This window comes from Carassius auratus, chromosome 32, assembly GCF_003368295.1.
Source record: "Carassius auratus strain Wakin chromosome 32, ASM336829v1, whole genome shotgun sequence".
NCBI lineage: Eukaryota > Metazoa > Chordata > Actinopteri > Cypriniformes > Cyprinidae > Carassius > Carassius auratus.
Genome location: NC_039274.1, coordinates 28,067,592 through 28,092,942, shown reverse-complemented (window position 1 = coordinate 28,092,942; position 25,351 = coordinate 28,067,592). Strand labels below are relative to the sequence as shown.

Genomic DNA, 25,351 nt, shown 5'->3' with positions numbered 1-25,351 from the left:
TATAATATATTGAGCTGAAAACGTTCATTTTGGATTTAAGTTGTTTAGTTATCAACACACACACATAAAGCAGTGCTATTGTAGAGTAGGACATTAACAGTTCATATACAGTGATTAAAAGACCAAAACTATGTGAGGTCAGTGCAACTCATGCAATAGCAAACACAAAAGGGCTTTTGCGTTTGTGACAATAAACCTAGTGCAAGTATGCAATAAGAAAAATAAAACAAAAATGCATTGCAAAATGTTTTCGGATACATTTCCGGAGCTAGGTTGTTGCTAATGATTTCAGATTTATATATCAGAGCCGAACAAATTTTTGGTATAAGAAGAATCTACATTGCATTAATTCTGTAGATTTTCTTTCAGCAGTATTATACATTGAAAGCTCATACATCAGGAGTCTGTACCCTGAGAACGGAGCTCTTGCGAGTGGATAAAGTTCATTAGCGTAGGTCAGCAGAGGCTTTAATCCTATTTCAAGTGTTTTGATTTCTCATTCCTCTTTGCCAAAGCACCACAGAAGAGTTACTGCTGCTTCCTGTGGATAGTGGGGCCTCTGGCACAGCCAAGTGCCCTGTAATGAGTGACAGAATTATCTAGGCTGGATATAGTGGTGATATATGATGATATCTGAGCACAAATAAGTCTGCAGATTGTAAGTTGAAAGCAGTTGTACTAGCGACATTAATGCACTTATAATGACATATAATCACCCAGAATTTTACAATTGTGTAAAAGATAGCAATACACTTAAAACCATCTTAAACACATTTGAAACTCCATAGCAATGCCATAACACGCACAATGCACTAGCAACAGCATAGCAATGCACTAAAAACACTCAGAGCCCCAGAACACTTGCGTTATTCAGCCTGAGGGTGGCGCTCTTACGTTAATCGAGAGGCTTTAAGTACACACAACACATGCAAAGAGTACTATCTTTGAAATAGTATTTATTGCCTCTGATTATTACAAGTTGTGGAGAAATCCAAGTGAGAAAAAGAAAGTCATGTCTATTCTCAGAACAAACATGAAACACAACAGAACCATAAACAGTGATGAGGATGAGCTACATGCTAATGTTAATAGTCAGGTTAGCGGTTTGTTCCAATAGCAAAACCTAAGTATGAAACAGAAACAGTATTGGTGAGGCTTAGACTTCAGCAAGCATCACTATGTTTAGGAGGGGAGACTTTGTTCTTGTGGTCATCATCTACAGCACAATAAATTATGAACTGTCTGAAAACAGCAGTCCGGTTCCAAAATAGTCATCCCTGGAAACACCATAATGAAATCAAGCATTAAAAGTATTGTGACAAAAAAAATGCTGCCCATTTAAAAGGTATAATATTGATATGTATTTGTGGTCAACTGCTCCCCCTAGTAGTTAACAAAAGCAGTACACTGAACTCATATTGAACAAGTTATTTGTTTAAAGAGCTGTTTGTTGCTCCATTATGACATCAAGATGCTTAAATGCCATTTAGACACACTAATTGTTCAACCAAATTTTTTTAATACATTTCGGTTGTTGTTTACTCACTGTCATGTTGCCCAAAACTTGTGAATGAGATTTAATCGTTAGAACAGAAGTGAAAAGATTTAATCAACTGCCTTTTCAGCTTGAACACCATTATCAACACTCACTTCTATTGAATAGAAAAGAGCAACTTGGATATAATCTTCCGCAAAAATAAATACCAAATATTTAAAATAAAGAATTTAAAATATGAAGTATTGTAACATATGCAAATAATATAATCTATTGGAACATAAATAATCAGTTTTGAGTAATAAAATATATATTTAACTGAGGGGCAGTAGAAAATATATGTAAAACATATAGAGGAAAGTTTAGATGAACATTAACTAAAGATCTGATAAGCATTATTAAACTGGCATACTGAAGTATTGGCTCAAAAACTTTATTACAATAAAAATAGAATTAAACATAAAAAAAATCCTTCAACATTTCCTTTACACTTTCTGTGCATGAAACATTAAATGCATAACAAATTCTCAAAACCATGTCTGCTGATCTGTGGGTCTTTTGCATTGCCCCAGACAAACAAAAATGACTTGTCATAGAATTTTTTTTTGCAAAGGACTGACTATAATAAAATGTCAATAAGACATATTAAACAATCTTTAACACAATTTAATGAAGACATCATTCTTCAGTTATACTAAGGTAGTTTTAAATGTCCTATAAACTGTGTCTACACTAGACAATCAACACATCTAAACTTCTATTTCAGCTTCTGTCATGATGGAGCTACAGCTAAAAAAGGGTTGAGCTGAATTAATGCCCAATAGAACATCTGAACGATAGAATGACCAATAGAACGATCTAATGACAGACAGAAAGACCGAAACGAAAGAACGACCGAATGATAGAATGACCAATAGAATGTCCGGACGATAGAACAAACAATAGAATGACCTAATGACAGATAGAATGACCGATAGAATTTCTGAACGTTAGAACGACCGAATGACAGATACGACGACCAATAGAATTTCTGAACAATAAAATGACCGAATGACAAATACAACGACGATAGAATTTCTGAACGATAGAACGACCGAATGACAGATACAACGACCGATAGAATTTCTGAATGATAGAACGACCGAATGACAGATACAATGACCGATAGAATTTCTGAACGATAGAACGACCGAATGACAGATACAACGACGATAGAATTTCTGAACGATAGAACGACCGAATGACAGATACAACGACGATAGAATTTCTGAACGATAGAACGACCGAATGACAGATACAACGACGATAGAATTTCTGAACGATAGAACGACCGAATGACAAATACAACGACCGATAGAATTTCTGAACGATAGAACGACCAAATGACAGATAGAACGACCAATAGAATTTCTGAACGATAGAACGAACAATAGAACGACTGAATGACAAATATGACAGATGTACGGAAAAAAGTTTAACATAAAAAAACACTTTTGGTTTTGTGGCACACAATTTTGAAGTTAACTAAGTCCCTTTCACACTGCACGATGGTCCCAGAAAATTGTCGGATGGTGTGTTTTGAAGATAGATCAATGTTCGCGACAAAAAAAATTATGTGCAAACTGTAATGAAGCAGAGATCAGTTGGTTCCTCACTTTCCGTGCTGAAGCTGAGATCGTTCGCGAACTTAAGTGAATGTTTACAATAGGGATGGGCGAAAAGATCCTAAAATATCGATATATCGATAACGATGCGAGTATCGAAAGAATCGATACTCAAATAAAAAAAAAAAAAAAAGATACTAAGGTGTTTTTATTCACCAGTGATTTTGTTTATTAAACAAAAAATATTGCCTACAATGTGCCTTAAATTGGACGAATAACCTATGTTAGCAAATAATTGTCTGGAAGGGATTTTCCTGCTCATCTGAACACACGCAAATGTTGCAAGGCACAATCAATCAATTACAGAGAGCGTTCACTCACTTCTGACAGTGCATTTAAATAGAGCTGCGTTTCCCAAGAGTAGCCTATAATGAGAAAGCATTTATGTTTTTGGAAAAGGCAGCCCAAGATAGGCTATATGTTTGAGTTATTTCACAATAAACCTATTGAAATTGTACCCTAATTTGTGCAGTACATTTATTTAAATTTGAATGTTAAAAGCTCATATTGCTCATGTCCTGTTCTGTATTGTTAATATACCGTATTTTTCGGACTATAAGTCGCACCTGAGTATAAGTCGCATCAGTCCAAAAATAGGTCATGATGAGGAAAAAAACATATATAAGTAGCACTGGACTATAAGTTGCATTTTTTTAGAACCAAGAACTAAGAGAAAACATTACAGTCTACAGCCGCGAGAGGGCGCTCTATATTTTCAGTGTAGACTACAGGAGCACTGTGCAGCATAGAGCGCCCTCTTGTGTTGCTAATTTCCCTCGGTTCATGTCAAATTAATTTTGATAAATACGTCACAACTGACTATCAGTCGCAGGACCAGCCAAACTATGAAAAAAAGTGTGACTTATTGTCCGTAAAATACGGTAAATCATACACTCTCCGAATAAAAAGGTTGCATTTTAAGCATGCAACAGCCTATTACTGCCAGTCTCTTATGACAATGAACCATGGTAAAGTGAACATAATTTAACTATAGTATTTTTAGATTTCCTTGGTTACCACTACAGTAAACATATTTTAAGTTGCAATTAAGGCGTATTGAATGTTAAAATGCATTTCAAATATAAAGTTAAGGAGGTATTATCACCTATTGTAGTCATAATAATTAGTACATTTCATAATCTAAATGTTCAGTTTAGAAGTATCGTATCATATCTGTATAGATATTGACGATACTGGCAATTAAAAGTAATAGTATCATATCGAAAACAAAATATGTGGTATCGCCCATCCCTGGTTAACATGCTTAGCGTTTTTGACTCGTACATTACACGGCACATCCTGATGTCACGTGTCATTACGGTACCTTTACGGGTTGTGTGTGAATGCACGCAGATTTCAGGAAATCACTGGCAGTGTGAATGAACCAAAATCTAACGATCCGGGAACAATTGCCGGGACACATTACCCGTGTATTATCTGTAAACTCAGTGTGAAAGGGCGTCTACTGACTTACTGCAAGTCCTTCATTTTCATTGACAGCTGGTGATTTGAGCTGAGCAGACTGCTATGAAGCAACTGCTATTGATAGTGCAGATACAGAGGAAGCATAGAAATGCCTACTAGCTTGAAACCAGCAGTAGAGAGACTCAAAAGTTTATGAAAATGGCCCTTACAAAAAAAAAAAAAAAAAAAAAAAAAAACCTTCAGCAGTGTGAACTTCTTCAACAAACAATGTTGGACTCCTCCAATGTAGACACAAAGTTAAAATGAAAGAAAGCAACATCTGCTGTTAAGTGATACGAAAGTAGATGTTCTTCTTCAAAATCACTTGCAGGAACATAACCTTGAGATCTCATCTGATTAGTGTGTTGGACAGCAGAGGCTGATGTAAAACTCAACAGCACGGCGGATGAAGCCTCGATGGACGATGCCAGACAATGAGAGCAGACAGTGTGACGTGATCTTTGAGCTTCAAAAACAATGAGGAGTCTATTAAAACTTACGAGCAGTTTCTTTTTCTTTGCGCAGTGTTCTTTTATAATTACCCATGTGATCTTGAGCCATAATGAAAAAAAATTTTAGTTGAAAGGGGGAAAAAGATTTTGAAGCAGCCAAAAGATACACAGCAAGTTGTCTCAAGAGAAACAAAGTGGGGGTGGGGGGGTGTTGTTTTTTCAGTGTTGTTAAAAGATGCAAGTTGTTTTGACAAGTTTCTGACATATTCTCTGCGGGACGATCAATCAAATGTATGTTTCTGGCTCCTCGCATCCCTTGAGGGCAATTCAAAGTCCTTCACAGTTTAAGAGAAGAGGTGTCAGTGGTGATTAGCCCCGCCTCCTGCTCCACAGCCATTGGTCACTTTCACATGTCTGTCATTGTCCTCAGTCACACTGGTTTCCCCATCTTCTTCATCGTCTTCTTCATTGTCACTCCTCTCGTCTTTGGTTAACTATTAAAATAGCATTTTGGGGAAGAGAAAGAGAGGAGTTAAAAATAAAATTAGCAAGAGCTGAAACAGGCTCTTTTATTTCCAAAACAAGTGTTTACCAATGCAAAACATGCAAATTATTTTTATCATACACACATCTATGGAAGCCTGTTTTCTGAGAAAAAAGAAAAGCTAATTGTAAATTGGTTTCGCGGGGCTTTTTTGGGGGGGGGGGGGGGGGGTCTGAATTGCAAGATATAAAGTCCATAGAATAGAATAAAAAAAAAAAAAGATTAAAAAAAGCTAATTGCAAATTTTTTCTCACAATTCTGACTTTTCTTCTCAGAATTGCGAGTTTATTTCTTGCAAAAAAAAATGAGATTAACTTTTTTACTTTTTGTTCCATGGCAGAGATATGCTTCCATGTATCTGAGGCTATTTAATTAGTGGATATTTTCAGTTAATTAAATAGCCTAAAACACTCGTCAAATTAGTCGCTCACAGATGTGAATATTCAACCAGTAATTTTAAGTTCATAAACTGACAAAGAAATATTTAAGTACCGAGCCATTTATAGAAACCAGATGCACAAAAAAATCTGACTTATTAGTTCCCTTTGAGCAACAGGCTGCAGGTACATGAGGCAGAGAAGAGACTGAATCCGGCATCCCTCATCTGCTCTGCATTTGTGAGAGATCATGTACGCTGCCAGTGCAATCACTCTCAAATTATGACTCACCTTTTCAATAGCAGGAGTGAAAACAATAGAGCACTAACTACAGGCTGGCAGGGCTTGTTTTAATCAGAACGCCAGTGTGACTGGAAATAACAGAACAATGGCACAGACCCGAATCACTCAGTCACCGTTACAAGCTTGAGTCATCGTTTCTGTTTAGAGTATAATTCACGCAGCATGGCTTTGTCTATAACTGCCATTATATGCATCATGTAGAGGTTTGTTTTAGTGTGTTTCACATAAATCAAAGCAGTGTTTCCTACAGGATTTTGCTGTTAACACAAGGAGATCTGACCTAAATGATGATAACAGTATTTTTCAAAAAATAATATTCCCACAAAAAAAAAAAAAAAACACACTTTTATTCAACAAGGATGCATTAAACTGATGAAAAGTGACAGTAAACATTCACAATGTTACGCAAGAAAGTGGTTTCTGCAAAAAATAATATTAAGCAAAACTTTTTCAACATTGGTACTTATGTTTAAATTTAAATAAATAATGTTTCTTGAGCTGCAAAAAATGATTTCTGAAGGATCATGTGACACTGAAGACTGGAGGAACGTTTGCTGAAAATACAGCTTTGATCACAGGAATAAATTACATTTTATAATATATTACAATAGAAGACTGTTATGTCAAATTTTAATAATATTTTACAATTTTTTTACTGTATTTCTGATCAAATAAATACCTTGTTGAGCAGAAGAGACTTCTTCCAAAAACACTGACACCAAACATTTTAGCTGGATATATTGATACTATATATATATTACGGTGTCTATTTTGAAATATCATTCAACTGAGCTTAAAATAAAAAAATAAAAATCATCACATTAAATATATTTGATATTACATATTTTTCCAATGAAGCCATGACACCAAAATGCAGAAATGTCTTCCTCAGAGAAGAAAATGTGACTCATAAATTAATTCATGGTTTCAAAAGGCCAATGTGGTCATCTTGCATGAGACAATACGAGTTTCCAAAAAGGCGTAAGTTATTGTCACAACCCATATCTTAAGTAATATTACGCCACGTACACACTGCAAAGGTTTAGAAGAGACACCAACATTTAAATACAGTAAATTCCCTATATTATCATTCAGGAGTCCTTCCCAAAATTGCTCTAAGCAAGAAACACAACAATCGAAAAGATTTTTCAGCTGGGAATTTGGCTGTAGACATCACTGAACTGAAAAACCGGTGAAAACCATATTTAACTGCAGTGTATATTGCCATTACACTGACCTACTTGTTTTTTCTTACTAAGTTTGGGCTGTTGAGTCCAAAATACTGCCTGCTTTGCTCTAGCATGTTACAGCTTCTCAGAAAATATGATGCATTTCAGAATATTTTTGCTTTAGACAGCCATTTGCACGGTGAAGTAGTATTACGGTAACATCAGGAAATATCAGGCCTTTTATGCAAATCAGCAGAGGTTTTGTTAAAGATGCAGGACTGTGTTATCATTCACTCAGCATTTAAAGACACACATACCATATGTTTACAAATGTGTTCATGTTTACCAACCCACTCTGGTATAACCAGCATTATGAGATGGTTAACTAAACCAGTAAAAGCCAGTGCTGAAGCAATAATACTCACAATAAGACATTTAAGGGTGACAGTAATTGAAAACTGTGCCATAACTGAAACCCTGCCAGCTCACAAGACTGCATAAACAAATAGACAATGTTTCTTTTAAACGGCTTTAGTCTGTAACTCATAAAATAAAATAGTTTAGAGCATCCCGAACTTTCCAACTCCACATATGCCAGAGTTTTATGACTTGTTAGTCATCCGATGTCAGTTGAGATGATTGATAACTAGCCCGAGGGTGGCTATCAGCGTAAGTATCAGCGTTAATGGTATTTGTTAATAATATATGACCTATGGACTGCGTAGGTGTTGCATTTATTTTGAGTCTTTCGAATCTGCTGTGCCTGCAACCATCTTAGAAATGGTTTTAAAATGCATTGAGGATTTTTCACACAATGCTTAACCCTGGGATAATGTCTTTTTTACAGTGGGGAAAACTTATTTTAAAATGGGTTAGCAATGCTTTTAACCCTGGGTTATGAAGCTGTGCTCCAACGGACTGCAGTGCCAAAGGTATAAAAGTATAATGAATTTACAGTTACAGTGAGTCATTTAGAGTAAACAGACAACCAATCATAAACTGATTCACTGCTTGTCTCATTAAATATTCATGAGCTTTGCACAGTCACAGAAACGTTCAGTTTAGAGTCCGTTTCTGAAGGAAAGTGTTAAACAGTTAATCTTTTTTTTTGCCTTCAAGTTTCAGACTTGAGAAGAGCAGACTGATCACAACATTAACACAAATGCACAAGCTAATTTAAACACAAGTTGCATAAAGTAGCCCATTTGTCCAATCAATGTTGATTAGCATAAATTAGCAAAAAGAAAGTTAACTGAGGGTTTACAAATGTACAGTGAAAAATCACAAAATACGACTACCTCAAATTATTTGCTAACCCATTTCTAATGTGCGACAATCCAAACAAGATGATTTAGAAAAAATAAATACATTCCCAAATATAAATATGGAACAACTTACACTTCCGAAAAGGAACATCTTCACCATACGCAGAATCAGAAATGCCCAGAATGTGTGCAGCATTAACAAGATGACGAGCATGAAGTTAAAAAAGTAATATCCAAAGAATGGTGGGTAATAGTCTGGTGGATAAACCCACGTGCAGTGAATGATCCTGGAATAAAGACATACAAGACAACAGAGACAGTTTTTAATAGCAGTCGGAAGAAACAAATATTGCACGCATGTTATGTTAAATAATATCTATATCAGAGCTTGGAAATAATAGTCACACATGCAATTCTCACCAGAATGGAAAGATTATGAGTCGCGTGATTATGAAGACAGCAGCAAATACCACAAAGATGCCGTTGCACGTTTTTTCCCATTTGGCGTAGTTGAAGATCTTGGCAGACTGCAGAGAAATAACACAAAAATACCAAACAGGTGCAGTTTGTACAGTGTCAACCGAGGACATTACAGTTAAGTCTTTCATTAAATAAAATAACTAGAGATGCACCAATTGCAATTTATTTGGCCAATTATGATTTACGATTTTTTGTAAGTGTGATCTGCCGATACCGATTTTTACCGATACCGATTTTTTTTCCCTAAAAGATATAATTGACAGCATATACAAACAAAAAACTACTTTTCCTCAATGCTAAATTTCATTAAATGAAGTAAAAAGTCAGTAATAATATAAGAAATAAAAAACTGCAAACAAAAGCACAAATAAAGGCAATAGAATAAAGACCGTTATGAAACTTTGAAAGCTATGACATTTTTTCAGGTTAAGTAAGTTTTTATTCAGGTAAGAAATACTACAGAAATGCATCAAATGTACATTTTTAACAAAGATAATTTCTGTAGTCTTCATTGTAAAAATTAAATACAAATTAATGCTTACCATTAAAGTTATAAAACATATTCAGTCAAGTGCTGAAAGTGATTTTTTTTGTCTTTTGTTCTCTGAATAACATGCCAGATAGCAGCAGGAATATTGGACTGCTGTCCCTTTAAGAGTTCATCCATGGACTCAGTATACTGTTACACGTCATGCGTTCTTTCTCAACTATTTAACATTCCAAAACTCACTGGGTTTAACTAGATACTCACCAAGACGGGCATTGTAACATAATTGTATATGTATTCGATTGTTTTAGCGCATTTAGCCACTCATTTTGATATTGTGGCTCACAAGCTGGTTGAGACTTGTGCGCTCCACTAATATAGATCAGTGGTGGTGTGCGCGCTTTCGGTTTAAGCGCGAAACCAGCGGGAATGACTAAAATAATGCGCAATACAAACACTATTGAACGCACTAATTTGCGAACGAGACATGTGAGAGAGAAGTGGTCGTCGGAGAGAAGAAAGCGAGAATGTGCGGCTTACGTGACGTTATTGCCTGTGCCGCTGGTAACAAAATGGACCGTCTCGAAAAATCGGAATGAAGCGAGACTGATTGGCGGTCACCGATTCGGGCCGATAATGAGGAAAATCGGCCGATTCCGATCCCTGGCCGATCGATCGGTGCATCTCTGAAAATAATATGTACTTTAACTAAAATATTAAATTGTGTGGGTGTGTGTATTTATACATATATGAGTTTGTGTCCGCTCATTTCATTTAGTTGAACTTGATGTATTAAAATATCTAAAACTAAACCTGAAATAAAAATGAATATAAACTATTTAGACACATTTTAAACAAACAAAAATGAAAAAAAGACTAAACATTTTATAAAATAAAAATATAAACTAATTCAATTCAACTATAGTTTCGTACTAATTCTAAAATAACACTGGGGTCAAACATATGAAACCAATAAGAACATTCGTTTTTCACATTAAATGGGTTGACAAATGTTTTCCCTGCAGAAACTGGATTTTATTTTTTTGAGTGATGTATTGGAGGATTTGTCCCTTTTTTAAATAACAAGTCGCCTCATCCTCTTCACTTTTAATTCTAGAGAGTATCTGGTTAGACTTAAGTTGTGTTTTGCCTGAGTGCAAAGCGAGACATTACAGTTTTTGGTTGTGTAAGCCTTGAATGCAATAAATGATTCATAAAAGCATCCAGCCTGCAATGTTTCTTGATCCCAGTCCACCAAACAAATGTTCTGTCACTTTCCAATACCGGGATAAATGCCTAAAAATACAATAAAGAATATACCTCCAAAAGAATATCGGAGGAATCGTGAATGAGCATGACCAGGGTCCCGACCCGGATGTAGTTCCCACACCAAGAGAAAGCCAAGAGCGTCAGTGTGGCCCAGTGATGGATGATCTGCTCTTTAAAGTCCTGAAATAAAAATATATGAGAAACATTCACGGAAAGTTTTCACATTCATTCTCAGTGCGGTTAGATAAGATAAAAACAACAACAAATCAATCTGGCTTTAAATGATAGATTACACCAGCTTTCATTGTGTAAATAATGATCGGATGTTTATATCACGCCATGTGAAGAATGGTTAGATGCAGACGAAAACGTTTTAAATGTATTTTGAATGATTTCAAGTAGTTCAAATGCATCCACTAGACAGTGTGGGGTCACATGATACTGACCTTTCGTTTGACGTCGAAGGTTATTCTGAGCACTAGTGACAAATAGAAGCTCATCTCCACAATATAATACCAGTATTGAGAATCCAGCATGGACTGCAGAAGCAAAAACACAACAATAAGTTCTCTGAAACATGCACAATAACAAGAGATGACCCTGTTTCCTTTTTTTATGATGGGAAAGTTATAACTCAAAGTGGATTTTACGTAATTCACTGTGCTCTGAAGCAGCCGGAGTTTGAAGAGGAATCTTTTTATTGTTATTTGAAGTGATTATTCTAGGTTACTCAATGTTTTGAGTGCCAATGTGAATGACATAACTGTTCTTTTGATTACAACCTGGAACTCACATAACAAGTGTGAACGGATGCAAAAGAAAGCCGTCAGCTGGGCCAAAAAAAGACATCTTTCTTCTAAATATTTCCATGCTTGGTTTGAAACTAGCGTGAGTCTTATTATCGGCCGTATTTATTAGCCGTGCTGTAAATTTGAGCACTGCGTGAACCCTTTATCGAGGCCAGGTCAAAGTGAACAATATCTCGCCTGCTCTTATTAGTGCAGGTGATATGAACAATAAAATATCCCTTGGAACAAGTACGAGCAAATTAAAGATCTGAAGACTGGAACACACCTGTCTGGGATAGCCGTTCCACATCTCCCGCAAATTATAAAACCAGGGTTTCTGTAACAAACAGATGAATCAATATTAAACTTTATGGAACGTTAGTTTTTTATTTATGACAGTTTCTAAAGCTGGAAGGTGGCTGTGTTTCAAAACCTAGTACGCTGCCTACTTAGGGGCCATTTACACGACTGGAAAAAAACTGGAAACTTATGCGTTTGGCCTGTTCGTTTACACAACAACAGCGTTTTGGGACTGAAAACGGTTTCAAAGTGCAAGTTTTTGAAAATGCCACTGTTATCGTTTCCATGTAAACACACAATACAGGAATTTTTGAAAACGGTGACGTCATGCGTGTGTGTAGTACGTGTTAGATATGTAGACATGCGCAGTGCGCATCGATTTTAAAGGCAAGCGTGAACAAACATACACTATAATGGCAGAATATATGATACTGTTGTTGCCGCTCGAGAGTTTGCTAACGCTTCTTCAGCAAAGTGTGGATTTACTTCACCAATATTATAACCAACACTGGAGACACATCATGTACATCATATAATAGTCACTTCCCTACACTTCCCAGACAGCGCCAACTACTGGCCTGGCAAATGTAATACAGCGTTTTTGGCCGCTTTCACGAATACGTGTAAACGCGAATCGTTTTGAAAACATTGTCTATATGTGAAATTTTTAAAAACACAAGGGAAAATAAATTCTGTTTTTGACTACATCGCTGTTGTGTAAAAGTAAAAAGCCTTGTATGTTGTATATGATGCGTCTCTGCTTATTGGTTGTAAAAACTTGCACTTTTTAACCCGTTTTAAAAAATATGCATGTAAGAAAACAGGCAAAACGCATAAAAAGTTTCCATTTTTTTGGCTGAAAACGTAGTGTAAAAAGCCCCTTAGGCGTTGTTTGTAAGGCATCACAATACCAACACAAAGACTTCAAAAACACAATCCCTTCTGGAAATACCACAATGCAGTGGTTCTCAACCAAGGGGCCTCTGCAGATTTCAAACGGGACCTCAAGATGACTTAAAAGATTTAAAATAAGATACAACAAACTTTAAAATAAGCTAATACAATTAAATAATAAGGTATTTATGAATGAATTTTATATAAAAAAAATACATTTAAATACCATGGGCATTTCTATGATGAACATACCCTTTTCTAGTAATGCCAAACTCTAAAATATTTTGTCACATAGAAATTAAGTACCCCACCCCCACACCCAAATCATGTCATGTCAAAGTCATGTAAATGAAGAAATGAAAGAGTATGATCCCTAAGTTGTTGAAACTTCTCGGGCAGGTTGAACCAGCTAGATGTAAAAAAGTTGGGTGTTAATCCCGACGCTTGGGCTTTGCAGCTTTACGATAAATATTTATACCCATCGCACCAACTAAAACACGACCAGCCGCAACTACGCTGGTGTAGACATTGTCTTGCAGTGACAGCTGAAACGACGTTCACGCTTCAATCGGGTATCGGGTTTATGTTCAATCAATGTCTGTACCTCTGTGGTTGAAAAACAGATCGAGTGATCAAATGAGACATCGTGCATTTCAGTTGTTCTGTTTCTTTTAACACTTTTCTGATGTTCATTCATGTTTATTTTTGCTATGACTAGTAGCAAAGTGGAAAAGATGCAACAGCGAACGTCACATTAAAGAGTGTCAACACCATATTTATAGTGCGTATTTTGTGATAAGACTGACAGAATTTGAAAGATAAAACTTTATTCTGATTGAAAGTAACAGAGCACAAAACTCATCGCGGTTATTGGATGTCATAAATAATGCACATCATGAAATAATGAATGGACAAGGTAAATTAACGAATATAAAATTTTCTAGTTATGCCAAGCTGCAAAATATTTTGTCAAGTAGAAATCCTTATCCTTAAAGTTGGTGTACGTTAAAAAAAGTGTGATCCCTGAAGAACATTCAGCTCTTAAAACATTATGACATTTAATTGTTCGAATTGTACATACATACGTTTTTAGTTTTACAGCAACCATCATGAGTGTCCTTAAAATAATTTTGAAAACAAGTGGTCTAGGTGGCCTTCGAACAATGTTATGGATAACACGGATCCTAGAAATCAAAAGAGTTGAGAACCACTGCCATAATAATGCATTGCAGTATTTAAATGTAAATATAAAGTGTTCAATAATAAAAATGTAAATCAATACTAACAGTTCAGTTGAATTAAAAATGAGTTAACATAATATTTGTGTCAATACGTTAGCATCATGATAACACCATATTATATTAAAATCAATTATTAGTTACATCCTCCTGAACGCCGTGCATGCACACTATTTTCATGAATGTAGTGTGTATTTCCCACAGTGCTCATCTGTCATCTGCTCATCTGGCTACAAAAAAATGATTAGATTTCTCAACTCCTAAGGGCACCACAGAGCTGATCACAGATCAGTTTCAATAGACAAACTCATGTCAATCATCAGTACAGGAAAGTGTATCTTACTTCAGTCGTGCAGAAGGATATGCAGGTGTATGTTAAAGAGGAAGAAGATAAACTCACATCATACAGGGCTATGATTCCTCCAACGAACGCCGTCAGATAAAACACCAATCGCCAGCTACACAGAGGAAAGCTCATGTGATCAGGGATTACATTCAAATCAAAACAATTAGTCAACATTAGTCTCGACAGCATAAGCAGACAGCAACAAATTAGCAACCACTTGGGCATCAGGCCCTGTCTAGACTTGTGCCTTATGACCACTGCAGTGCATTGTGGGTACTTAATGTGGAACAGTGTTTTAAAGGTTTCTTTTTTTAGTTAACGACACTGCTTCACATGAAAAGTGAGCATTTATCTAAATGTGAATCTCAATATTTACAACAGCATTCAAAGATCAAAAGTTGTATCAGTTGGCTTCAGTAACTTTAACAATGTTTATGCATTCAGCAGAAGACATTTTATATTTTATAAATATATGCAGAGAATCCGACACCTGAGAATCGAACCCATTACCTAGTCATGGCTTTCTTTAAACTCAACTGTTTGAGTTACTAGTATGTTAGTTTATTATTATTATAGGATAATATCTGACCACAGAATGCAGTATATTTGACCAATCAGAATTCCAGACAGACGTGTCATAAGTCAAATTAGGTTGCGTGTATGTCATACCTGACCTCTCGGAATTTTTTCAGAACCCCAGGACGGTCCTGGTTTCGTCTCCTTCTGAACCAGCGCTCCACTTTTCTACTTGACCAGCTGCATTTTTTGCACAGGCCATCAACATCTGCCTGAAAAGAGATAGAAGAGAGCAGAAGGGTTAGTCGAGAAGTATTGCAAACCAGCTCATATCAGAAAAGAGGCATGTTGGTTTTAATAAATTTAAATTTGACCAAATGCTACCTAAAACATAATTCAATAAATAAACTCCCCAGTTCTGCCAGATTTTCATACTGGTATTTAGTCATTTATCAGACGCTTTTATCAAGGGACTTACAAATGAGGACAACAGATGCAAAAAATTGTAGTATTAAAATAACTAAAAACAATTCCAAAACTAGAAGCTAAAACTTAAAAATACTACATATACACATTTTCAAAATAAAGAAATTAGATAAAAATGACAAATACATACAACAACATTTCAAAACTTAGCATTTCTATGAAAAACTAAAAATAAAGCTAAAAACAATTACAAATATTAAAAAACAAAAAGGTATAAGAGTATAATAATGATTCTAACATAACACTAAGCCAGACACCAAACATAAATAATATAAAATACAAAAAAAAGACATCTTTTCAAGTTTTTCAAATTTTATAAGGGTGTGCAATTAAATAAATATTCACGTTAACAGAAATTGTAAATATCTACAAAATGTAAAACATATAATATAGATGTTAAATGTTATAACACACATAAAATCAGAGGCTTACATGAAAGCATTAAATCAATTCATGAAGGAGCTAAAAGACTTCTTTATCTGATGAACCCCAAGTACTTTGATCTGGGTTGATGGTATTTAATCGAATAATTTACTTATAATATTTACAGTTAGATCTAAACAGATTTACTATGTATATGCGGTAGGTAAAAAATAGTTACATTTTGTATAAATCATGTGATCATGATGAAATTGGGTTCAAATCAAGTTTCCAAAGAGGCTTTGCAGGAAATCTTGCCTTAATGTCTACAACAGTGATTCTCCCCAGTGATGAAGTCAAAGGTGACTTTGAATCTGAATGTGGATCTGAATGAGATGTTTCTGAGTGAGAGGAGACGACGTTACCTGTCTGGGGTGTTTTGACTTTGTACTGAAATAATGTTCAAGAACAGCGTTGTGCTCCACTTTGTATCTGGGTTTCTCTGTAATGCCAAGCAAAGCTGCAAGCGGTGTCGCTAACAACCTACAATGACAGACGTTAGTACATTATTTAACATATTAACATTAATCAAAATATAAATCATCCCTGATGCAAATCCTTCATATGGATCAAGGAGGCAATGCAAAAGAGTAGGTCAGCTGTTTTCAAAATAGAGTAGCCTTTCCAGTAGCAAACTACTGTTAAGTAGCAGACTAGCACAATAAGATGCTAACATGAGAATAAGATTTAGCTAATATCTAACTGATCAAGCTGGGAGACTGAAAACTAGCTTTGTTTCTTTGTTTGTTTTCCAGAAGGCACCCTATATGTTGTAGCTCTAGGAAATATTTAGTTAAGAAAGAGGTAATGGTGTTTAAAACTCCATGTACTTGATGTGCATTTAGTTTATTAAGACAAAAACCCAAATTATTTGTTTTCCAACACAGATCTGCTTAGAATAATATAATCAGAGCAAGTTTTATAATAGTTTATATATACACCTATGGAAAAAAAACTAAGAGACCTCTTGAAAATTCTCAGTTTCTTTGGATTAAACATTTGTGTTTGAGTAAATTAATAAATAAACAAAAATAAAAAGAGCATTTTTATTTGAAATTTGCTATAAATGTAATGTATGGAAGAATATGTTAACTCATACCTAGTAAATCCAGAGAAACTGAGAATTTTCAAGCAGTCTCCTATTTTTTTTGTATAGCTTTATGTATATTTGTGTTTATATACCTATCAATAAAGTGAGCTACTTTTGGCAGTAGCTTATAGTGTAGAAGAAAAAAAACTGGTCTAAAAACCATTTTCAGTCATAAATTGCTAAACTGCAAATTGCAAAGTTACACATTGAATTAAAAGTGACATTTTAAAGTAGACAAACCAATAGTATTTTCTTGTAAAATGTACTCTAGTAATATTTTATTTACAGTACAACTTAGAAAAAACAACTTTACTTTAAACAAGCTTTGTACCTTGAAAAGTTCACCAACTCTGATCATATTTGTTGCAAAAAGGATCATTAACAAATTCTCACGCTGGCCTGTGAAATCTGCCCTCGAGTGATTGATCAAATTTCCGTTTCCTGCAACTTAACCACAGAAATTCCTCGAGCGACTCACCTTTCAAACAGGTATCTGACTACAAGGAAGACTATGGCAAAAGGCACGGTGGCGTAGAGGTGGGATGCTCTGGCGTAGACGAACCCTTCTCCGTCTTTAAGATCGGCCCACGTGAGGTTTCCCGGCAGCCACAGCCGGTCCCACCAAAACCACTCACTAATCGTCCCAATCATGATGGCGATCTGCTCCACACATGCACAGACAGACAAGAATTTACATGTCATGCTTTAAATATGCATAAGTGTTTAACGCCAACACCCCTTTCAAAACACTGTGACTAAAACAAGAATAAGCATTTTAGATTATATCACTAAAATTCTTCAAAGAAGAAAGCTGTTGCCAGTGAGAGATGATGAGTGCTTTTTAACAACAAACCAAAATTGACATCATTTACTCTCTTAAAGGAATAGTGCAAATTTGCTAAACATTAACTCATCCTAAGGACTTGCAAAATGTAGATGAGTTACTTTTGTCAACAGGACAGATTTGGAGAAATGTAGCATTGCATCACTTGCTGACCAATGGATGCTTTGCAGTGAATGGGTGCCGTCAGAATGAGAGTCCTAACAGCTGAGAAAACCTCACAATAAACATCAAAACACCACTCAAGCGGTGTGTTTGTGAGAAACAAATTCATCATTAAGATGATTATAACTTCGTAACATTGCTTTTTAGGTAAAACATGAGTCCTCTTTGCATAATCTTGCTTTCTCTAGTGAAAGGTCATCTTGTCTGAATCAGGAGAGAAATATGCACAGATCAAGTACTGATTACAGGCCAAAACAAATATGTCGGTGGATTATGAACAAAAGGAGATTGTTTTTTTTATTTTTTTTTGTCACTGGAGGAAGCATTATTATGGATTATGGACTCATATTTCAGCCAGAAGTGACAGTTTAAATGTAAAACTCCTTAATGATGGATTTGTTTCTTACAAACATGCAGCTTTTTTCTTTTCAAGTCATAAACTGATGGACTGGAGTGATGTGGATTACTTGTGGATCATTGTGATGTTTGTATCAGCTGTTTGGACTCTCATCCTGACGGCACCCATTCACTGCAGAGCAACCATTGGTGAGCAAGTGATGCAATGATGCATTTCTCCAAATCTGTTCTGAAGAAGAAACAAACTGCTTTACTGTAGCAAATGTCAGCATACACAATTAGTTTCTCACAAATATATCATTGTAGTATACATTAATGTTTTTTTTTTCTATCATTATCTAAAGAAAGATGAGAAAAGAAACTGGAGGTTTGTAGTGGACATACAAAACAACTTCGCTAACAAATTAAAGAGTGCATTAGTAGTATAATAATGAAATAATAGTGCAAAAGTATAAACATTTATACACTAAATACATATCTTGCAAGTACTTTAAAATCAAGAACTAAATGAGTCAGAGTTACTTAGCCTTTAAAGACACTTTAATTCAGTGCTGTCATTTTATAAACCAAAACAGACCCTTATTATTGTCATTAATGTTTTATAGTACACTCCTGCATCCATTTAAACCCATACATCCAAAGTGCAGTGAACGCAGAAGCTTGATTTAAATAATAAAATGATGTGTCTGTGTTAAAATGTTTAAGATTCTGTAGCTCTTGTTCTATTTTTGGAGCCTTAACAAATGAGTGTTGATGACAAAACAGCTCTGCTGCTACTAAAAACAGTGTTTGATAGGGGCGATGCCGACCTGAGGCTAAACACAAGCACATGCACCTGCACACACCTGATCTGGGAATACAAGTAGAGCTGGTGTGTACCTACATGTTATTGTGCTGATTTAGAGTTCAGATCAGTGTGTAACGGCACTTCACACCCTAATTAAACACCATCCAAATATTAGCCGTGATAAACTGTACGAGGAAGGGAAATATGACTGAGGTTATCACAAGTGAAAGTATTTCACAGAGACTGAACAATAACGTGATCCTGGGCTATCTTAGTTCAGGTTTCATTCTGCCCACACACAGTAATTAATCCTGGATACCAGGTCCTGAGATATTAAACTAAGGTTAAAAAAGTAAAGGTTAATAACTCAACAGTAAATATATCAAGCAGGTTATCCAGCTGTGATCTCATTGGCCCCACGCCTCAATTAATTTGGCGATAAATTCAAAGCAACATCATTGGCAGAAATATTTTAGAAGTAAAGTTTAGTTTATCCGTATTGGACTTAATACAAATATAGTGAAATATATCAGGAAAGGCAGCTCTTTCGATATTATCAGACACCAGATTTGGCATTTAAAATGCAAATCAGCACCTCAGTATGATTTCTGAAGGATCATGTGACTCTGAAGACCGAAGTAATGATGCTGAAAATATCAGCTTTGATCAAAGGAATAAAAATTGCATTTTAAAATATATTCAAATACAAAATAGCTGCTTTAAATAGTAATAATATTTCACAATATTACTGTTTTTACTGTATTTTTGGTGCAATAAATGCAGCCTTGGTGAGCGGAAGATACTTTTTCTTTATATTTTAACTTTGATCAGACAATATTAGCAGCACACAATGACAGTCTCTCTCTGTGACTATACTATGACCAATGATAACGGCCAGAATACCATGTCAACTGATCATAACAAAGAGCTCAGAGTCTGTTTGAACAAGACGCTGAGTAAACACAGCCGCCTCCACGTGTACAGATCACTGAATTACCACCCGTCCCCCATTACCCCCACACTATCTTCTTTCTTAACCATTCATGATAACAAGAACAATAGCTCAAATTTAACTTGAGCGCATAGAAATGTTCAAACTTTAGCACTACAACACTAGTCACCAATTGTAAGAGACACGTTTCTGTAATTACTTCAATGGACCATAATGGTGTTTTGCAATGAAGTTAAACTGTCAAAGATTTACTTTCTCTACTTTGACCAGCCTTCTAGATCATACAGTCGCCAACAAAAGCATCTCGATTAAAGCTGGTCAAGAATTTTCCAATTAACTTAAGAACAGCAAGAAGAAAGTCTTTAATCAGACTAAAGTAAAGAGGTATTAATCTACACATGATACGAAACAAACCCTGAAGCTTCTCAAAATGCTCGAAAACATCCGAAAACCTGGAAATAACGGTAGATTTCAGTCTTAAAAGCTCACATGGGCAGTTTTCCACATGCACTACTTTTCACTTCCCATGCATCTTTCATAAAACTCCACTTACTTTCTCCATTCGTCTTGTTTAAAGCTCAAGACAATTGCTGAAGAATGAGTATCAGGTCACACTGTGAACCTAAAAATGTAATAAGGTTAGAAAAATGTCCAAAAAAAATAGACTGTCCAGTCTTAAAAACTCAAAAAACAAGTTCCCCCAAGCTCTACTTTCCATTAGAGTCACTTTCCAAATATCTTCAGTAAAAGTCCTTCATGTTTTCTCCATTTAAAACTCAAATTGCATTGGCTAAGTCCCAACCGCTGGCATTCCACTTCACCCAAGGTCAAGAAAAGCTGCACGCTTACCTTTGCTTCCTGTCAGCGGTTGAACGCAGCGTAATGTCAGTGTCTTGCTGCTGACGGTGGGAAAGTGTGTCACATGGAGAGACTGGAGGCCCACGGGGAATGCTCTTTGTTTGAGATACTTTGCGTCACACCCTGCTTTATTGCAATTGACTTGTTTCCTCCTCTGAACAGGCATTCGGTGGGTTCGCTCATGCACGCACAAAAACTGCGCCCTAAGGACTCACCTCATTTGCATTGTGCAACTGATAGAGCAGCAATGTGAGGGCGAGATCAGCGGTTCACTCAGCCTGATAAGACAAAGGACAGGCAGTGACTCAGTACCACAGGGTGTGTTTGGGGCAGAACACGCCGTCTGCACTCGCACAAATGAATTACCTGTAATACAGGAGACACCATTAGTTATTTATAGCAATCTCAAACGAGTGTTACTTCAGGACACAGATTTTACATTAGACCACAAGTGGTGAAGAAATGCAGCACAAGAATAGGTGCACAAAAAGTCAATAAAGCATGCATTTTATCATGAAATGCATTGTTCCAACAGTCTTATTTTTTTAAAGGCGATTCTGGTTTTTAAAGGTCACTTGAATTGAATTTTTTAGCACATTGTGATTATGTTATGCATGTTATGTTATGCACAAATTATGTTTATTCATGCTGCAAGTGAATCCATGTTTCATTGAATTTTCTTTTCCTTTCTTTTTTCTGATTTAGACTTTTACTAAGCAATTGATACATTTCCACATTCATTAAATGTCTACTTTATTAACTGATCATACGGTTGTTAAATTATTAGTTTTTTGTTCCCTGCTTGTTATTTTCATGTTTTTGAAAGGAAATGCTCACCACGACTGCATTCATTTTCTCAAAAATACAGTAAAAACACTAATATTGTGAAATATTATTACAATTTAAAATATCTGTTTTTTTATTGTAATATATTTTAAGGTGCAATTTATTTCTGTGATGCAAAGCTGTATTTTCAGCATCATTCCTCCAGTCTACAGCATCACATATGAACCTTTAGAAATCATAGATTATTATCACTGCTGATAATAATCATGACATTAATATGAGCAACAGCTGTGTGATCTACTGTACTGTACTGATGATGCCTTTGCTTCTCATGAGCTTTCGGTGACAGGAACAGTTGTTGATTCGGGATATTTGAATATAAACTGGTGGAAATGAACTTGCTCTCATTAGCTGGTGATGTCATTTAAATTCTTAACGAGGATGATGTTGAGCCTAAACTCACTACTTCAAACCTGCAGTTGATAGATTATAAACATGCACTACATACACACCGATCACACTTAAAGTCTTTACCTTAAAATTATTTTATTTTTTTAAAGTCAAGCGTCAAATATAAAAAAATGATAATAAAGAAATTATTATAAATATATAAAGAGATTATTTAAAATGTTGTGGAATGTTGCAATAAATAAAAAATAGAAATAAAATTTAAACAAAAATTAATTTAAGGAATAAGGATTTTTTTATTTCTTTTTTATTAAATGTATATTTCAGGAGGTTTTTCATTTTAAAGCATATTTCATGTCTTTTTCCATTCTACATAAAAAAATAAATAAACACATTTAATGCTTTATTCATTTATACTTTTTTTTTACATTCCATGTAATTTTCATAAATTCATTGTATATTTAATTACACCTATAAAAAAATATATGAGTTTATTCTCTGCATTAATTGAGCAGGTCATTACAGATGGACATTTCTGGTCAGTTTTAATCTGTCCTTGTTCGTTAGCTAACTAACTGTGTTTCTCTCTGGTGCTCGATGCTGTTTAACAGTTGTAGAAGTGAGGTAGGGTTGTAGGTGAAGAGACCTCGGTTATGTAGTCTCTGTACAGCGGTCCTCAAGTCCTTAAGACACACAAACACTTTACCTAACAGACAATCAGATGCATGTTCAGTCTGAACTTGTTCCTGCTCCGTTCCAGATCGAGTCCTACTACAGTCTGCCTCAGTGTTCCCAGGGCTCCTGTCAGAAACCAGAAGCAGAGAAGCTTCAGGTCGAGGACGCAGTACTCCAGGAAACACGTCTCGGAGGAGATGAGGAAGTCAAGCAGCACGCTTTTTTAATAATATACATGTTTCTTTTGCTGTAAATCAGTATGTTAGAATGATTTCTGAAGGATCATATGACTCTGAAAATGATGCTAAAAATACAGCTTTGCATCACAGAAATAAATTACATCTTAAAATATATTATTATAGGAAAATAATGTTTCACAAGTTAACTATATTTTTATTTATTTTAGAAACTTAAAATAAATAATAATAAAATCTTACCTACCCCAAACTTTCAAATGGTAGTGTATATGTATATTAATAGCCCTGGTCTATAATTTGGCAATATTTGAGTATATTAAGTTAGTATTGTTAAAATATAAATGTATAATCTCATCAACGTTCCACGTGTCTCTGGATAACAGCCTCAGAAATAACCCAATATCAGCTGGAAGAAATCCAGATTTTGATACAGCTCCATAAAACAGGATGTATAAGACCCATTCCAAACCTTTTCTGATATAAATACAAGCCGATCAAAGTCTTGGCTGATTCCATCATGCAAATACCACAGACACCCAGGAGCATCTGACATCAGCTCTGTTGAATACCCACAGACCTCAAAGTCAACAGGAAGGACATGTATTATGAAAGGATGTGCCGCCCCCTGCTGTTGCACATGATCTAATGAAGGGTTTCATTCTATATGAGCCACGGTGAAGCACTAGAGAGATTCAAACATGTCAGTTGTACACTGAATCTGAGGCTGAAGGCTGAATCTGACACTGCATTGTTTCCTAATATACAGCAGTATGTGAGTGTCTGGATGTCCTACTGATTTTAGCAAGATCTGGGAGTGTGTACCTGATGGACACTTTACTGTTCTGAGTGTCACATGACAACATGTTAAATGGTGTACATCCGGGTTACATTCACACTATGCAGAACAAACTTACTGGTTAAGGGTTGTTAATTAACCACCTGTTCAAAGAGCAGAGCGCATGTGAATTTGGACAAAGCCAAAAATCATTACAGTCGATTGACTGACAAATACTTTGTAAATCAGTGCATCTTTATCACATAAACGGTTATATGGAGCATATATAACGGCACCAGTGTTTAAGTATTATTTAAGTGCTTTTATAGTGTATATATTAATATTTTAAAGTAGTTTTTATTTCTTTGCATACATTTTTGTAATCATCTGTGCTTTTTTCAGTATTATTACTTTTTTATATTTCTTTCTAGCTTTTGTTTAGTTTTATTTTACTTAAATATTTTAGTATTTAGTATTTTTTGTATTTGATTTAGTTTGTTGAAGTTATATATTCAACAAACAAGTGTTATATATTCTTATATATATATATATATATATATATATATATAGAGAGAGAGAGAGAGAGAGAGAGAGAGAGAGAGAGAGAGAGAGAGAGAGAGAGAGAGAGATTGAATACCTAACAACCATTTATCAACACTGCAGCATTTGCTGAGACTACCTTAGGAACAATATAGCATATAAAACTGTTTCAGACATCAAAATAACTTTTTCCCCTTTCAGGCTAGACTTTGTCAAAGTATGTTTTGATGAGCTTGATATGAATATGATTCTGTGAAGGCCTAGTATGACGGGTACCTTTGCATGTTGACTTCTAGTGACTTCAGCAGAATCAGGCTCACGGCTCTCAGTATCACGTCATCCTTCTGCGTCCCGCCAAGACTCGCATCACAGCTCCCTCCAAAGAAACCGGCTTGAGCCTTCACAGGGACGTCCTTCAGCCGGCCTGCGCTGACTTCAAGTAGCTCTCCATCTGCCATAATCCGAGTGTCGTCCAGAAGGATGGAGAACAAGCTAAAGATGGAGTAATCCAATCCAGAAAGAAGCTTCGACAGGAAATCTGTGGAGAAAAACAAGCAGTGAGGGCTAATAGATCACGTCCTCTGCAATGAGAAGGCAAAGTCTGCTTGTTTTAGTCCAGTGTAAACCCATGCTCTTTTTAGGTCTATATTAACACAATATACTGTGTATTAAACCAAGGTATGTATTAATAAATTATTTTTATATTGCATCAAATATAAACTACTTTGTTACTACTTTAATATCTGTCAAAGACAGAAAAAGTACCATAGTTGGATATTCACCCATACACACAAACACACACAGCTATCGATATAAAGTAGACACTTTGTGTACATTCGCTGACAGCATCTATGAGGATGCATTTCCAATTTTCGCAATATCCTTTCTAGTGTTCCTGCATCAGTCTCTGCAATTCCCCTCTGAAAAGAAAAGAAAAGAAAAGAAAAGAAAAAATCCACTCCA

General features: G+C 35.5%; 1 protein-coding gene across 10 annotated transcripts; it reads right to left on the bottom strand.

The window, feature by feature from the left end:
- Positions 1-3,901: 3,901 nt before the first annotated feature.
- LOC113052001 (ceramide synthase 2) lies at positions 3,902-25,341 on the bottom strand. 10 transcript variants are annotated; one of them, XM_026216231.1, is made up of 14 exons: positions 25,223-25,341; positions 24,665-24,926; positions 22,908-23,002; positions 20,703-21,373; positions 17,526-17,707; positions 16,323-16,440; positions 15,205-15,323; positions 14,590-14,647; positions 12,044-12,094; positions 11,416-11,508; positions 11,021-11,149; positions 9,154-9,260; positions 8,867-9,020; positions 3,902-5,569 (listed from the first exon to the last, which is right to left on the bottom strand). In XM_026216231.1, exons 4-14 carry the CDS (start codon positions 20,709-20,711, stop codon positions 5,435-5,437), a joined length of 1,155 nt encoding a protein of 384 aa, XP_026072016.1. In that variant the 5' UTR covers positions 20,712-21,373; positions 22,908-23,002; positions 24,665-24,926; positions 25,223-25,341; the 3' UTR covers positions 3,902-5,434. The 10 variants fall into 10 exon arrangements, with proteins under 10 accessions (XP_026072016.1, XP_026072015.1, XP_026072018.1 ...); XM_026216230.1 differs by having other exon boundaries at positions 25,171-25,306; XM_026216233.1 differs by lacking the exon at positions 25,223-25,341 and having other exon boundaries at positions 20,703-20,771; positions 20,999-21,373; positions 24,665-25,115.
- Between the last annotated feature and the right edge of the window lie 10 nt (positions 25,342-25,351).

Coding starts and splice junctions, on each gene's coding strand:
- LOC113052001 (XM_026216228.1), bottom strand. CDS start 17,749: ATGACATGTAAATTCTTGTCTGTCTGTGCATGTGTGGAGCAGATCGCC. Junction 12,095..14,589: donor GAATCATAGCCCTGTATGAT/GTGAGTTTATCT, acceptor TGTTTGTTACAG/AAACCCTGGTTTTATAATTT. Junction 11,509..12,043: donor GGAACGGCTATCCCAGACAG/GTGTGTTCCAGT, acceptor TTGCTTCTGCAG/TCCATGCTGGATTCTCAATA.